Below are 14,331 nucleotides of genomic sequence, written 5' to 3'. Positions count from 1 at the left end.
CGTTTCACCTCATTTCTTCTGATTCTTTACGGTCTGAAGATTTCCATCAGTGTTAACGAATGCTTTAACTAATTAACGTTATTTATTAAAGTATTCACCTGCTGTCTGGGATTGAAACAAAAACATGGCAGCACAATCGGTGGTGGTGTGTTGTGAAGTACCTGTGGGGAATAAATGCACCGTGAGCTGCTCAAACCAGTGTTACAGACTTTTAATGAGACTTTAAAAAAAGTTTACAGTGTGCCGCACTCTTACTCAAACTGTTTCTCTCCTGTTTGAGGGATTTCTGTGCTTTGTGTGTGTTTTTCTTCGTCTCATTATTGCTGCACGCACACTTTGGGGACACAGGATCCAAACAGTGTTACTGCTGAAGGTTGAACAATATTTTAAGTATACTTCTGCATTTGGGAAGAGACAGAGGCATCAGAAACAAATGCATGCCAAAGCCTTTTATTGGTTGAACCGACTTTTAATTTGCAAATAAACCAAAAATTGCAGATTCACTGTGTTGCAGCTGTTATTAAATTAAATTAAACTTAATTTATATATTATGTGTATAATCACAACAGCAGTTCTTCAAGGCGCTTTATAATGTAAGATAGAGATCCTATGATAATATAGAGAAAACTAACAATCAGATGACCGCCTTTGAGCAAGCACTTGGCAACTGTGGGAAGGAAAAACTCCCTGCTTTACCCTATCCGATTGGGGATGATGAGAAACAGGACAAAAAAAAAAAAAACACCAGGTATGTGAGGATTTCCATTTTATACTTATGTTTCACCCACTCCGATTGCATTTGACCACATAACTTTTCCTTGTAGATGAAGAGTTTTCAGGATTTCTCATAAAAGCATACTAAACTTGTCAGTGTCTTGGTAATGATCAAACAACTTTTAAAGCTGCTGTACTTTTAAGATCGTTATCCCGTTGAAAGGTCCATGTGCAGTACATTTTCAGCTTTCAGAGAAGACTAACATATCTTCAAACACTCAGCGTGTTGCAGAATTTAAGGTTAGATCAGTTACTGCAAGCTGCACAGTCCCCGAGGGAGTGAAGTAACCGGAGCATTTCCACCACCCTTACTCACAGTGGATATGACTTTCTGCTGCTTTGGCTTGCCCTAAATGTCTTCTTACTGCTGTGGTCCCCCCAAAACCAGACTGTTTTTTGTTTTTTAGTTTAAATATATGATATGTTTGCTAAGTGCGGTTGGGAATAAAATTAAAGTTTCTGACATGCACAAATCGTTAAGGTTTTATTTACATTGTAAAGTGTAAATAAATTACATTTATTTACACTACATTCACACAATTCTTTCTCTGCAGCAAAGGCTTTTCCTGACGTCCAGGTTTACACAGCAGATCCTGAAAGCAGCGTCTCAGCGCTGACATCTACGGTAATCTGAGCCTCCGACTGTAATTTCAAGGCTTTAATGGTGTGATAAATGCGGGGAACTGACTACTTTTTCTACCACTGATTGTTGGCTTTTTCAATGTAACTGAACAATTTCCAAGGGTTGTACTTGTTTTTTTTCAAAAACAAGACAATTTTCTGAAGAACATGTATTTTGATATATTAAAATTACCTTTTTGGACTTCTACCTTAAGGTTTTTAATGCGTGGCTTTAACCACCTTATACTGCAGATTTGAAAAGCGCGCAGCACGACTATAATGAATGCACTTTGCAAAAAGGCACTTCACAACACTGAATAAATCTTTAAATAAAAAAGAAAGAAAGAAAAAAAGCTTTGGCACCCCCCTTTCCTTCTTTTTAATAAAATCCCCACAAGCAAAGCATTATTCATTCCTCTGAACATGCTACATGTGAAAGCACCGCCTTAAATCGGTTTACGCAATGAAGACAATGATGCAAGGAGACACTGTTGCAACACAACGGACCACACAGACACACGGGTAAACAATGACCATTTATTCACACACTGTATGGGGCTCAGGCGTGACAGGGTGAGGCGAGGCTGTTGGCCGGCGGGGCGGGTGAGGAACCTTTAAAGTATACATGATGAGCAAAAACCTTACAGAGAAATTTTATTTGCACTTGAAGAAAAGTACAAAGTACATGTGTGGTCTGGATTGCTGCTCCTTGAGGTGATGGTGGGGCTTCATGAAGTTCAACCATACTCAGTCTGAAGGAGGAGAAACCTCTTAAACATCCCGGGCACTTGTTCCACTCTGTCAGTCACTGTGTCTTACACTAGTAAACGTCTTCTCCTCTCTCTTGTCAGTAAGTGTACGTGAATGTTCTCCAGTGCCGTTTACTTTGACTCGCACAAACATGGCCAGACTACATACAAGAGCACACGCAGTAGAAAGTAGAGTCTCCCTGTACAAAATCCATCTCACAAAATATACAAACATACGCACAGTGGCACACTTTGCTCAGCAGTGAACTACACGGACGGATGAACAAGCTTCTGAAATTAGCAACTCACACGCATGCTCGTACGCACACGTCTCACAGTGAAATTCATTTTATTTAAAAATGTAACCTCGAACAGAACAGATATGAAGTGTGTGTGTGGAGGGTGGAGAAAGCAGGGAAGGGGTCAACTCAGTGCAAGTATTATGGCTTGGGAGCACTGATAACAGGCAGTAGACGGTAAAAAAAAACATGGTTTCCATTTAGTCCACACTGTTCTCAGAAAGCACTCAGCACCCTTATTATGGATGCTGAATGCCAAAGAAGCCCTGCCACGCTCACTCTCCATCCTTTTCAAGTTAAAAACAAAAAAACAACTGTGATTATCGATTGTTTTCTTCTTCTGTGGTGTTCTTTTAAAGCTGACAGCTCCGAGTTTGTGTACGTGAACCAGCCTGTGAACAAAAGCTGCTCCGTTCTGTGCCGTCTCTTAACAACTCTCCTCAACCTTGAAGCTTCTCTCTCCCAGTGGGAGATACTGAAATGGTGCATCAGAGAGAGAGTGTGAGTGTGTGCGTTCTTGTGCACTTATGTGTAAAATACAGAAAACAGAGGATAATCTTTGTGCTGAAATCCCAGGATCCATCAGCTTGAGGTTGAATTCTCTCTTTGACAATAACACATAGTGACTAATCTAGTCATCACTCTCGGCGGAGCGTCTCTGGAATAGGCAGGAATATCAGGTGGTGAATGTGTGTTTGTGAGCACAGTGACACAGAGGCGTAAAAGAGCTGCACACACACACACACACCCATCAACTTGGGGCCTGCGTGAACGGGGGGAGAAGGCGAGTGAGAAGTTTAAGTTTAGTCCTTCGGGGCATGAAGGGGTGATTCAACACCAGTCCGTCCCACGTCTCCTCACCTCGTCTTCTGTCTCCTTTAGTCCAAACGCACGCCAGCGCTCTCCTTTCCTTCAATACATGTGTACATGTGTGAATAGTATCTTGTGCGGATTTTGTCTCTAGAGTCAAACGAATGAGGAGAATCCCGTCACAGGCGTGCGTGACCCTGGCGGGTTGGTGTTGGGATTAACGTGCGTATGCGCCGGCTGCCCCGTGGGTGTGTACGCGCCCCCTGTGCTGTGCTGGGTGACCACGGTCTGGTAGTAGGGTTCTGTATCTGCGGTAGCGCACTCCTCATAGCCAAAAGACGTGCCGATGCCTTTAAGCCCCTTGGGCTGCCGCTTCCAGGAGTTGTAGTAGGTGGGGTCGCTCATGTAGTGGTTAACGAAGGAGTGCTTCGGCTGCTCGTCCTCGTAGTCGCTGTCTGTCAGCTGGATACAAACCCAAACAAAGTTAGAGGTGGAAGTTTTTTAAGGAGACACAGACAGACACACAGCCTTTCAGTTAAATGATGCAGAACCAGAGGAATACTGTTTTTTTCTCTTGTCATAACCTGTCATTGGAATTACCCACAATGCAACTCTGAGATTTTGGAGTGGGACGCTAGTAGCATTTCATTTCCCTTTCAAGCCCTGGCCTCAAGCAGACGTGACGAGCAGCAGGTTGTTTTCCCCCTAAAGTTTTTTTTTGTACCTCTAAAGACCTATTAATGTTTTGATGTGTAAAATTGCTGCACTTCCTTGTTGAGATGGGCTCTAATAGATGCCAGTGTTTTGTAATTTGATAGCCGACACTTAGGACTCAACAGAAAAGGCTGGACTTGAACCGAGGACGCTGAGAGCACAGGCTCTTCTTCTTGGATGGCACGTTACCGAGCCCTTTGGCTAATTCAGCCTGATCAATCTGCTTTGGAGGCAGAAGTCTGGAGAGCTCACTGATTCTCACTATCATTCTTTCTTCTTATTTTAACTGGCAACCGCCAGTGCTACACCTTAGCCTCCTACGCCTTGCCTTGTTCTCGAGTTATCGCATTCACGAGGGGTAAAAACATTAGCACAGTGTGTAACACTTCCTCAATCAGACACACAGAAGAGCTGCCCTTCTTTTAACCGTGTAGATTTTTACAAACCATTACAGGGATGGAGCTGATAAGGAGTGGCAGGGAGGAAATGAATTTTCTTAAACAAGCTAATGTTCACAGATGTAAATGTAAACAGACTACACACACACATTGACGAAAGCAAAGATGAAACAGGAAATTAGTGTAGTTCAGTTCAGGCTTGAACCAGACAGTTTATAGTCTGTACACAAAATGATGCCCTCTGTCCTTTAACAGAACAACACAGGAGGCATTGCAGACATGCAGAAGATGTTGTATAATGTAGACCTACAGACTTATGAAAAAGACTCAGTGCTATCCTGGAAAACTAAGGATGTAGAAGCTTGTAGAAACACCTGAGGAGCAATAACTTCAATTACTACTACTAAAGGTGTTTTTCCTGACTTTATCATCTCTGGCATCGTTGTGGAGGACTTTTGGTCTACTCTTCTTTACAACATTGCAGGAATTCATTTATGCAAAGCTCTATTTAGGTCCCACCACAGCATTTCAATCAGGTTGATATCAAGACTTTGACTGGAGCATTGCAACTCCTTGATCATTTTCTTGTTCAGTCATTCTGTAGATTTGCTGCTGTGTTTGGGATCACTGTCCCGTTGCATGACCAAGCTTTAGCTTTCAGACAGATGGCCTCACATTTGACTCCAGAATTATTTAGTATCGAGAGGAGTTCATGGTGGACTCAAGCAAGGTGCCCAGGTCCTGTGGCTGAAGAAAGCCCAAAGGATCACCTCTCTGCTACCGTGCTTGACAGTTGGTATGAGTTGTTTGTACTAATGTGCTCCGTTTGGTCTCCACCAAACATGGTGCAGTGCATCATGGCCAAACATATCCACTGTAGTGTCGTCTGTCCAGAGGACATTGTTCCAGAAGTCTTGTTTCTTTGCTCAGATGCAACTTTTCAAACCTAAACCACGCTGCCATGTTTGTTTTGGAGACATCCTTGTGGTAACCCCTCCAAACAAAGCACACTCGTTCAGTATTTTTTCTAATTGTACTGTCATGACCATTTAACATGTAGCTCATGGATTTTTTGCAGTTTCTCTGAGCATTGCATAATCTGAGCTTGGGCAAATTTCCTGGCATGTCCACTCCTGGGAAGTGAACACCTGAATGCTCTAGACCAGCAAACTGCAAACACCTGGTTTTACAGAGGTGCTCACACTTACAGTTAATCAGGTCAAATTGATTATGCATTTAGTTTTGATGGAAGCAGTGAGGATAAACGTAGTTTTTAACAGCCCTCTATGCACTCTGTCAAAACTTTTGTACAATATAAAGTCATGATATGGAAAAATCAAGACGTCAAAGCGATTAACAAACAGCAAACATATATGAAGAAAATGAGCCAATGGAACGCTCTGTTTAAACTGTGTAACTAAGAGGAGGAGAGGCAGACAGGTAGAAAGACATACCTCTGACTCAGAGACCTCAGTGGGTTTCTCCGTGAGTGTGGTGCTCTCAGTGAGCACAGCTCCATTGTAGTTGTTGCAGATATCTTCATCAGAGTAGTGAAGTCCACCTGGACTGGGCCTTGGAGGAGACCTGGACATACACAAAGAAATGAAATCTGTCATGTTTTGATCAAATCCTGGATTGCGTCCGTGTGACAGAGGTGAGTGCTCACCTGGTCCCGTTCTTTTTCAGGAAGGAGTTCTTGGTGTTGAGCGTCCTGCTGTTAAGCTCCAGAGCTGTGAAACCTCCATTGTCCAGCGTTACAGACTCCTCTGCGGTGGACACGTGCTTCCCTAAAGACGAAAAACAAAACAAAATAGATGGAATTGGTTCAGATGAATATTAAAAATTCAAAGTGGTTCAGCACCACATATTGGGATTTCTTCTTGCACCGGGTTTATTTACAATCTCCTGTTTATTTGTTATGTATCCAGCTACCTCTCAAGCCTCCAAATAAGAAGCAAATCAAAGTGGGATGTGAATTTGGCAGACAGGCAATAACAGCACAGGAAACTTTAATCATTTACCCACCAATAAGCATAAAAATGAAGCAATAAAAGGAGACAATATCATGTTTTAAATTGAGGGAAATATTAGTGGAACACACCGAGCTGCTGCACAAAAAAATAAATAAATAGAAATCAGAAATGCAGTCTGCTGCCGCGTGACTCCAGCTTTGTATTCACTCTGATTACGGGGTCATACGCGCAGCTCTCCCTCCCCTCCTACACCACCTCCCTCACCCTGTTTGATCTGCTGCCCAGAGGTTGTGCCAGGGTTTCTGTGGCAACTCTGGCTAACAGCTGTCCTGATGTAACCTGGACACACACACACACACACCAAGTGACTGCGACACAAAGGCCCACGGGGAGGAAAACAGGAAGCGAAGCCTCTACATGCTTCAACAGAGTAACTGGGTAAACTAAGACTGCTTTGTTACTGTGGGGAGGGAGCTTGTTCTTCAGCACGTTAGTAATCATCCATGACTAAAACTCCAACCCTCCGGCTCGAGAGCTGCTGATCTCTCTCACTGACCTGTGGAAGCTGAAATATAACAGAGCAGTCCACATTTGAATATCTAACAGTGCGAGTTAGAATACTGGGCTTTCAAAATACCTGCGTCGAGAACACGTTCAATTTTCCACTTGTGAAATATATTGCATAAAAACATAAATATTAAAAATAACAAAAACCAAGACTCAACTTATGCAGGTTATTGTGTCTATTGTGCTGAAAGTCACAGGAGACATGATCTTTCCTGCTCAGTGTCATTCCACAGTCTGTTTAGTTTAGTTTTATGTCACAAGCTGTGAAATAAGCAGGCATTTGTGCAATTAAAACAAAAGTCTGCTTATTTTCTGTATTGACCTAAAGCTATGTCCCTAAATGACAAGAAATCACTGCTATTAGAGGGCTTTTTTCACTGAGGTGCTCCAGGGTGCCTCTTATCCTAAATCATCTTGGAAAGGAAACAATATTGCAAGAAGATCTAAAATCAGAATAAATGTGCAGAAGCATGCACCAACTGCAACAATAACTGGAAGATAATTTAATGAATCTGTGGACGATCCATGTGAGAAGCCTGCAGAGGCTGAGAGGAACAATCTGAGTGTGACTGAAGGCAGAAAAAACTGGATCCTTTTTATAACGAAGCTAAACAAACAAGTCTCCTTGTTGCTACACAGCTTAATGCATCCCGCTGCTCGGACACCACGAAAGCATCAGAGCCACGCACCTGTCCCGCATGCCTTGTACTTGCTGCTGTGTCCATGCAGCAGCAGCGTGAAGACCAGGACCAGGATGAGGATGAGTCCCACCAATGCCATGACCAGCAAGAACCACCACTCCTCGTAGAAGGGCCGATCCGACATCGCTGCAGGCGGAGGGACAGATATCAGGGACATGCTCTAGTCCATCTAGCAGTATCCCTCACTTTATAAATAATACTTTACTCTGTACAGAAGACTTTTCATAAATGATTTAATGCATTGAAAAATTGTGAATTATGTGACGCCTGTCCAATCATTTGAATACATAGGTGTAGTTGTGTGACTCTGCCTTTAGGTGGCAGCAAAACCACATTACAATCGCAGTTACCCTCCAGCACACTGTCTCCAATAGACTGTTAGGCATTGTGGAGCTGTTCATTAGCCTTGTCTCCAGCAGTGTGCGTGTGTGTGCGCGTGTGTGTGTGAGTGTGTTTACCAGCGAGAGCAGCAGAGGGTGCACTTGGCTGTCCATAACCATAGCTATTAACAGCGATGACTCTGAACTCGTAGCTGATCCCCGACCTCAGGCGCTCCAGCGGCACTGAGACAGACCTGCTGCTCGGAGGGAGAAATCGGATGAAGGAATCCCACACCCCCTCATCTACAGAGAGAGAGAGAGAGTGGGGGAAATAGAGAGAGAGTGAGAGAGAGAGTTGTGTTTTGATGGACGGGCCTTTTTCAATCTTTAAATGTGATTAAACAAAATTATAAATTGTCAGATTACATTAAAGATGATAATGATGATGATAATGTGGTGATGACAGTGATCACAGTTATTACCCTTAATGAAAGGGGCATATCCGTTATTATCAGCAGCAGAATTATACCACAGTCTCGGCTCGCTCTCCTGCAGAGTGCTGAAAACTATTTCACACACACGTTCCCTTCCTTTATTACACCTCTGGTAATCTTTATTAGAAAATTGTGGCTGACTTGATTTGCACAGCAGGTCTCTGTGAATTTGTAGAAACCTGCACTCATAACGGTTCGGAGCAGTGTAGTGTTTAAGCTCGCCCTCTATTAATTAAAATAATTAGCACGGATGATAAAAAGATGCGTGTCAAATGAGTCAAGGCTGACCCGCGCGTGCCGTCTGTGTTCGTGCTCACCTGAGGGACGAGCCTCAATAGTGTATCCGGTAACAGAGGCTTCACCGACGTCTCCTTCTGACCACTGGATAGTGAGGTCAGAGGAAGTCTTGGTGATGGACATGTCCATGGGTGACCCAGGGGAGCCTGTCAAAGGGACACATTCAGTCTTGTTTATGACTTAATGCATTTTCATTTCCTGGAAACAAACCATAACACTGGTTAGTTTATTAATTTATGGAAATAAATGTGACATTACATTACACAGAATAATCTAATAACATGATCTGCAGGCTTCATTTGCCAGCAAATAATAAACTAAGACCATTGTGATCTATTACAGATTAAATTCTTCATGGGTCATATGAGTTTGAGAGGAACAGAGCGCCTGATTTTTTAATATGCATGCCATGTTTAACGCAGTCCACTTCCCTACGTCCAATCATTGAAAAGATAATTTACATGTAAATACTTAGAAGTGTGTGTTGTCATCATTTTTAAGTAAAATGCAGACTATCTACCAATTTCCCCTTCAAAGTCATTTCTTTGTGCACCTCTGGACCTCTTCCAGTAGGGCTGTTTGTTTGAGGTCCCTGTCTGACCTCAAACTTACACAATACCCACCTTTGGTCTTTTGATGTCCAAGGCTAAGACTCATACACCAAACTAGCTCAAAACAAAAGACCACGCAAAATACAGAGCTGAAGTAAACTAATTTTATTTAGTTAATAAACTAAAAAGAAAAGTGGAACAGGCACGTCAGAAATGTGGTGAGTGTGTGGGTGAAAGTAAGTGATGAAGTATCTAAAAAAAAGTTAAACAGAAAGCAAACAAAACCCGAACCAGCCAAGCCCCTGCTTGCTGTGGGAGAGAGAGAAGGTTAGCCCTCAGCCCTTTGTAAAACATTTAGCCAAGTGCTAACAAGTGTGTTGGATTTTGGGACCTGCATCTCAAACTCTACACACACCTCCTACACAAAACCAGGAGGAGAAAGTTAGGACCAGGAAGAGTTCCAGGGGTCATCACAGAAGTTGGATCAAGTCAGGAGTGTGCACAGGAACAAGCTTGTTTTTTTTGACATTTTTTTTGACATGCTAAAACCTCATCGCTCGGGGTCACACTGTTACTGTAACGTTGTACTGCAGCATCCCGAGGCATGCGGGGGAGAACATTTGGCGGAAAATACATGTACTGTGGCACATGTGAGTTTTTGTTCAGATCAACATCTTTCCTCACCCGATTTGCTGTTGACAAAGAAATAATCTCAAAGATAAAAGCATCTTTTAAAAGCCCTTTTTCCATTATTGCAGACATTTGAAAACTTGGAAACTGTGATGAGCACATTTTACAGATTTTTTTGACCATGTAATTTCTTTAATTGTCTCAATAACCAATCATGTACAATACACTGCAATCTCTAGCTGAATCTAACATGACTCTATACAGCCAATCATACCTTTCACAGGCTGAGCAGTGATGTTTGCCTGTATTGGTGGGCCGTAGCTGACTGTGAGAGCTTGAACACTAAAAGTGTAGGTTTCTCCTTTGATCAGGTCCCGAACCTTCAGCCACCGCTGCCAACTGCCTTTCACATCAACTGTCACCAATTTAGTCACCCCTGCAGACAATCGAAGAGACGTGTCAGCACAAGAATCAACATGTACTCCTGTGAGTGTGTGCATATGTGTGTGCACACCTTGTATAGGAGAAGTGGGCTCGTAAATGACCCTGTAGCCTTCCACCTGTCCATTAGGACTGAGTGGAGCTCCCCAGGATACGTTGACACTTCCTCCCGTCACCTCAGAGAAAGACAGGAGACTCGGCTGGCTGGGAGCTGCAGACACATAAAGGATGTTAAAAAAAAAAAAGACATCAGAAAATTTGATGCTGCTTTGGTTGCAGGGACTTGAACTATCATCACTACATACCTGACGGCAGGGTCCGGGCCCCGCGGGGGTCACTGGGCGGTCCGTCTCCAGCCATGTTGAAGGCTGTCAGTGTGATCAGGTAAGATGTGTAGCTGGACAGGTTAGTGAGGTGCACACGGGTGTCCGGGACAAAAATCACCTTCACCTTCTCACTCTGGTTCTGCTGGTCTCTCTCCCAGTAGTGGATCTAAAAACGCAGAACAGGAACTCTGTCGGCATCACTTCATTTCTCATTTTCTTCTGTTTGTGATTCACAAGCTGTTGCACTTGGCTTAGTTGCACTTATCGAAATTAACTAGTAAATAAAAAATATTTGTGCTGTTATTTTTGAAAGTATCCTAATTGGACCTTTAGTACTTTAGTACAATGCTGCAGGTTGCCATACTTCAGAATTGATGTCTTTAAAAAGCTATTAGTTCAGTCACAGTAGATTGAGCAACCTCCTTGCGTGATTTATGCATTTGGCGCCTGATTGTAAGTAGTTGTGCAATCGCCTGCTGAAAGGCAACCTGTCTCCAAACAGTTGCAGTAAGTGTCAGACCGACTGCAATCACTCTCAGATAGTCCAGAGTCCATCTGTGTTGATGAATGCAACTCATCTGGGATGTATCTCAACTGACTGCACTGGTTTCATTCGGGTTATATTCCTACTTAAAAGCCAGATTGCAGAGCACGTCATTTTGCAGCAACTATGTCACTATTTGTGAAGAAATTTCTTTATTTCTAGTTTAAATCTATTTAATGTGAATTAAATAGAGAATCAGATTATTTGTTGATTGCATAAAACTGCCAACTTGACTTCATTCAATCTGGTACCATTCATTGTGTTAAGTGCACATAATTCTGGTTGTGCTGTGGTCAACCACTGTTTTCCGTGTTGTGACTGTAGCATAAACATGGATACTTCACATTTGAGCAATTAAATCTAAACTGTGTGAGGTGCTACTGTATTATTGCACCGTATTTAATTTAGGTCTAGTTCAAATATGTACAACACAATCCTAATGCCCTCTGTGAAGCGTTTAAAGACACTTTAAAGGTACATGGCCATTTAGCCTCATGTATTTGCAGACTGCCCATACTCGTGGGAATAATCAATAATCATAGATGTGCCCATTAAGTTTTATGACATCAGCCAGTAATGGAGACATATAGGCTACTCTGGCAATGACTAAAATGAAACCGAACAAAGGTTACGTAACTATTGTCCCCGCACAATGTGATCAATATTAATATTAAGACCATGAGTCTTGTAGCTTATAGCATGCATACATTACATTTTAATAAAGCCAAAATTTTTGTGCAGCTGCGGTACCTTGATAAATGTGTTACTGAACTGACTTTGATGAAACTAAACATTTTTAATTTCAGGTGAGCTTCCTCTAGTGAGAAAACTCAATATACTTGCTATCTTATTACCAGAAAGCAGCGATTCAAAAGCACATCCTGTCAGAAAATCTATTCGGTGCATTAAAAACACCGTAGCGTCCGTTAGATTTACGCGCAAGTCTCGGCTGAATGTAGAATATTTCTCTAGTTAAAAAAACACTAACGGCCGATTGTATGACAGGAAATGACAGGACGTTCCCGACACATTTGCCAAATTTGACACACGACTCTGTTAATAGTGTCTTAACATTTGAAATAAAGCTACACAAGAACCTTTAAAGTGAAATGAGAAATTGCAAAGAAGCCACCATCTTTTAGATGGAATTTTTCAGCTTTAAATGGAATAATCACAAGAAACCAAATAAGGATCAGAGCACAGTTTTGCTGGAAATGAATTTATGCAGCTGAAGCATGGACATTTTCTCCAACAAGCATTCAAGGACAATCAACCACCCGCGTATCTAATCATGAAGAACACTCGGCTCACTCAATCTCAAGAAATTGTGGCCTTTTATAAGCACAGACGCACTGGTCTACTGGCATGCTTTGATTGATGTGCTGGACCATAAAGATGCATACCAAGTTTGGGACTGCTAGATATAATAATATGATAAATTTGATGTATTTGGCATTAGTATCATGTAGCAGTATGAAAGATTATGATAGATCTGCTTAAATTCTTTATAAAGCAATGAAAGGCAACAAGAACAGCAACTTTTAAATGCACGTATGCTTTTTCTGCCAAATTAAGACACTCAATGTTTCCGAAAACTGTCTCCATGCAGCTTGGTGTAAAAAGTTAAACACGGCCAGGAGCGATGCAAAGGGGGTCCATTTTGTTATTGCTCCTAATATAGACAGCACTACGGAGCACCATAAGCTATTTTTACAACTTCCAAACTTGGAGGTAGCAGCTTCCGAGTAGCACTTGAGGGCAGCATTATGCTGTGGCTGTCCTTCCACATGCTCTTAGAATAATGAGATACAGAATTACTCATCCATATGCTCAATTTAAAATCAAGATGTATTACCTCCTGCAAAAGGGGAGGGTTTCCATTTTAAAAATTTCATTTTAGAAAATAGGCAGTATCTCTCGTGGTACTTTAAAGGAATGGCTGTAAAAGGTCCAGGTCACTTTGTAATCCACTCCACTGTTGTTTAGTGGCTCTATTTTGGTATTCAGTAGGAGTGTGAGACACTTAGGATTACTCTAAAAACAATTTGAATCTGTCATGGATGAAAATGATCGGGATATTATTTGATAAGATCAAGAACCCTAAATGGATTTTCCAGCCATTTTCTTTTGTTGAAGGATGTTTAGGATGGATGGATCTTATCTTTTCCAGGCTTTGTTTCTATATCATTCCTGTTACAAATGACTGACCTATTTTTTGTGGGAATATCACGATGGATGTCGTAAGCTTGTAATTATCTTAGAAAGGAAAAAAACCAGAGAAAAATCTGAAGCCTGCAAACAAAGGACTGATTCATATCTAAAAGTTTGTCATTGATGGCCAGATTAACATTTTATAAAGTGCAACCTTTTATCTCTGCTCAGCAGGACCGGCACAGCTGGGTATTACTCATTACCCCTCGCTCATAATGTTCAATGTGATCGACAAGCTCTCTACAGCATTTCAGTCAACTAAAGGTACAATACAAAACACTTTCACATTAGAACGTCTAAAAACAACTCAACTGCTGTTCACAGTGTTTTTTTGACTTACTTGTGTACTTGCATTTCCCAAAAACATTCACAGTAAAGAGCCTGAACCTTTAAAGAACCTTTAAAGCCCATCCAGCAACAACATCTATTTGATGCATTAACAAAGCTTCCCTGCTGTTAATAATGCTACCAAGGTGCGTATCCACTGCAATGCACTGTTAGACTAATGTGTACTTCTACAAATCCATCACTGTGTTCAGCCTCAGCTGAAAGAGGAAGAAATATTTTTCTAGTAAAAAGGCTGTTTGTGGCAAAGGGAGCTGCCACGGGATCATGTCCCGTTTACTCGTGCATACTGTAAGGTTACAACAATGCTCTTCACACTCATGAAGTTTGATTGTTTAGGCCACAGGGAAAACAGCTGGTCCCCGTATGGTCTATCTGTAGCTCTTGGACAACATAATGGCTTCTATTTATTGGTTCCCTCTTAAATCCAGAAAAAAATAAAAATCCTTCTCCTCACATAAACAGACCCCACCTGATCTCAAAGACCTCGTAGTAGCGTATCACCCCAGCAGAGCACTTTGCTCTCAGATTGTTGTGGGAGGATGGAGAGTTTTCAGCTTTCAGGA

The 14,331-nt window shown here is 42.0% G+C and overlaps 1 protein-coding gene across 1 annotated transcript in view; it reads right to left on the bottom strand.

Annotated features, from left to right (window-relative positions):
• Positions 1-1,918: 1,918 nt before the first annotated feature.
• LOC113024443 (protein sidekick-1) overlaps positions 1,919-14,331 on the bottom strand; it is a 298,320-nt gene continuing 285,907 nt past the window's right edge. Inside the window, exons 37-45 of the mRNA XM_026171546.2 lie at positions 10,645-10,831; positions 10,413-10,550; positions 10,173-10,334; positions 8,738-8,863; positions 8,065-8,229; positions 7,595-7,732; positions 6,032-6,152; positions 5,820-5,949; positions 1,919-3,715 (exon numbers count right to left, since the gene is read on the bottom strand). Of these exons, the coding sequence (XP_026027331.1) occupies positions 3,410-3,715; positions 5,820-5,949; positions 6,032-6,152; positions 7,595-7,732; positions 8,065-8,229; positions 8,738-8,863; positions 10,173-10,334; positions 10,413-10,550; positions 10,645-10,831 (1,473 nt within the window). The 3' untranslated portion in view covers positions 1,919-3,409. The remainder of the gene's footprint in view (positions 3,716-5,819; positions 5,950-6,031; positions 6,153-7,594; positions 7,733-8,064; positions 8,230-8,737; positions 8,864-10,172; positions 10,335-10,412; positions 10,551-10,644; positions 10,832-14,331) is intronic.

The sequence above is a fragment of the Astatotilapia calliptera genome, chromosome 6, assembly GCF_964374335.1.
Source record: "Astatotilapia calliptera chromosome 6, fAstCal68.1, whole genome shotgun sequence".
NCBI classification, from domain to species: Eukaryota; Metazoa; Chordata; class Actinopteri; order Cichliformes; family Cichlidae; genus Astatotilapia; species Astatotilapia calliptera.
This window is presented reverse-complemented; position numbering and strand designations above follow the sequence as displayed.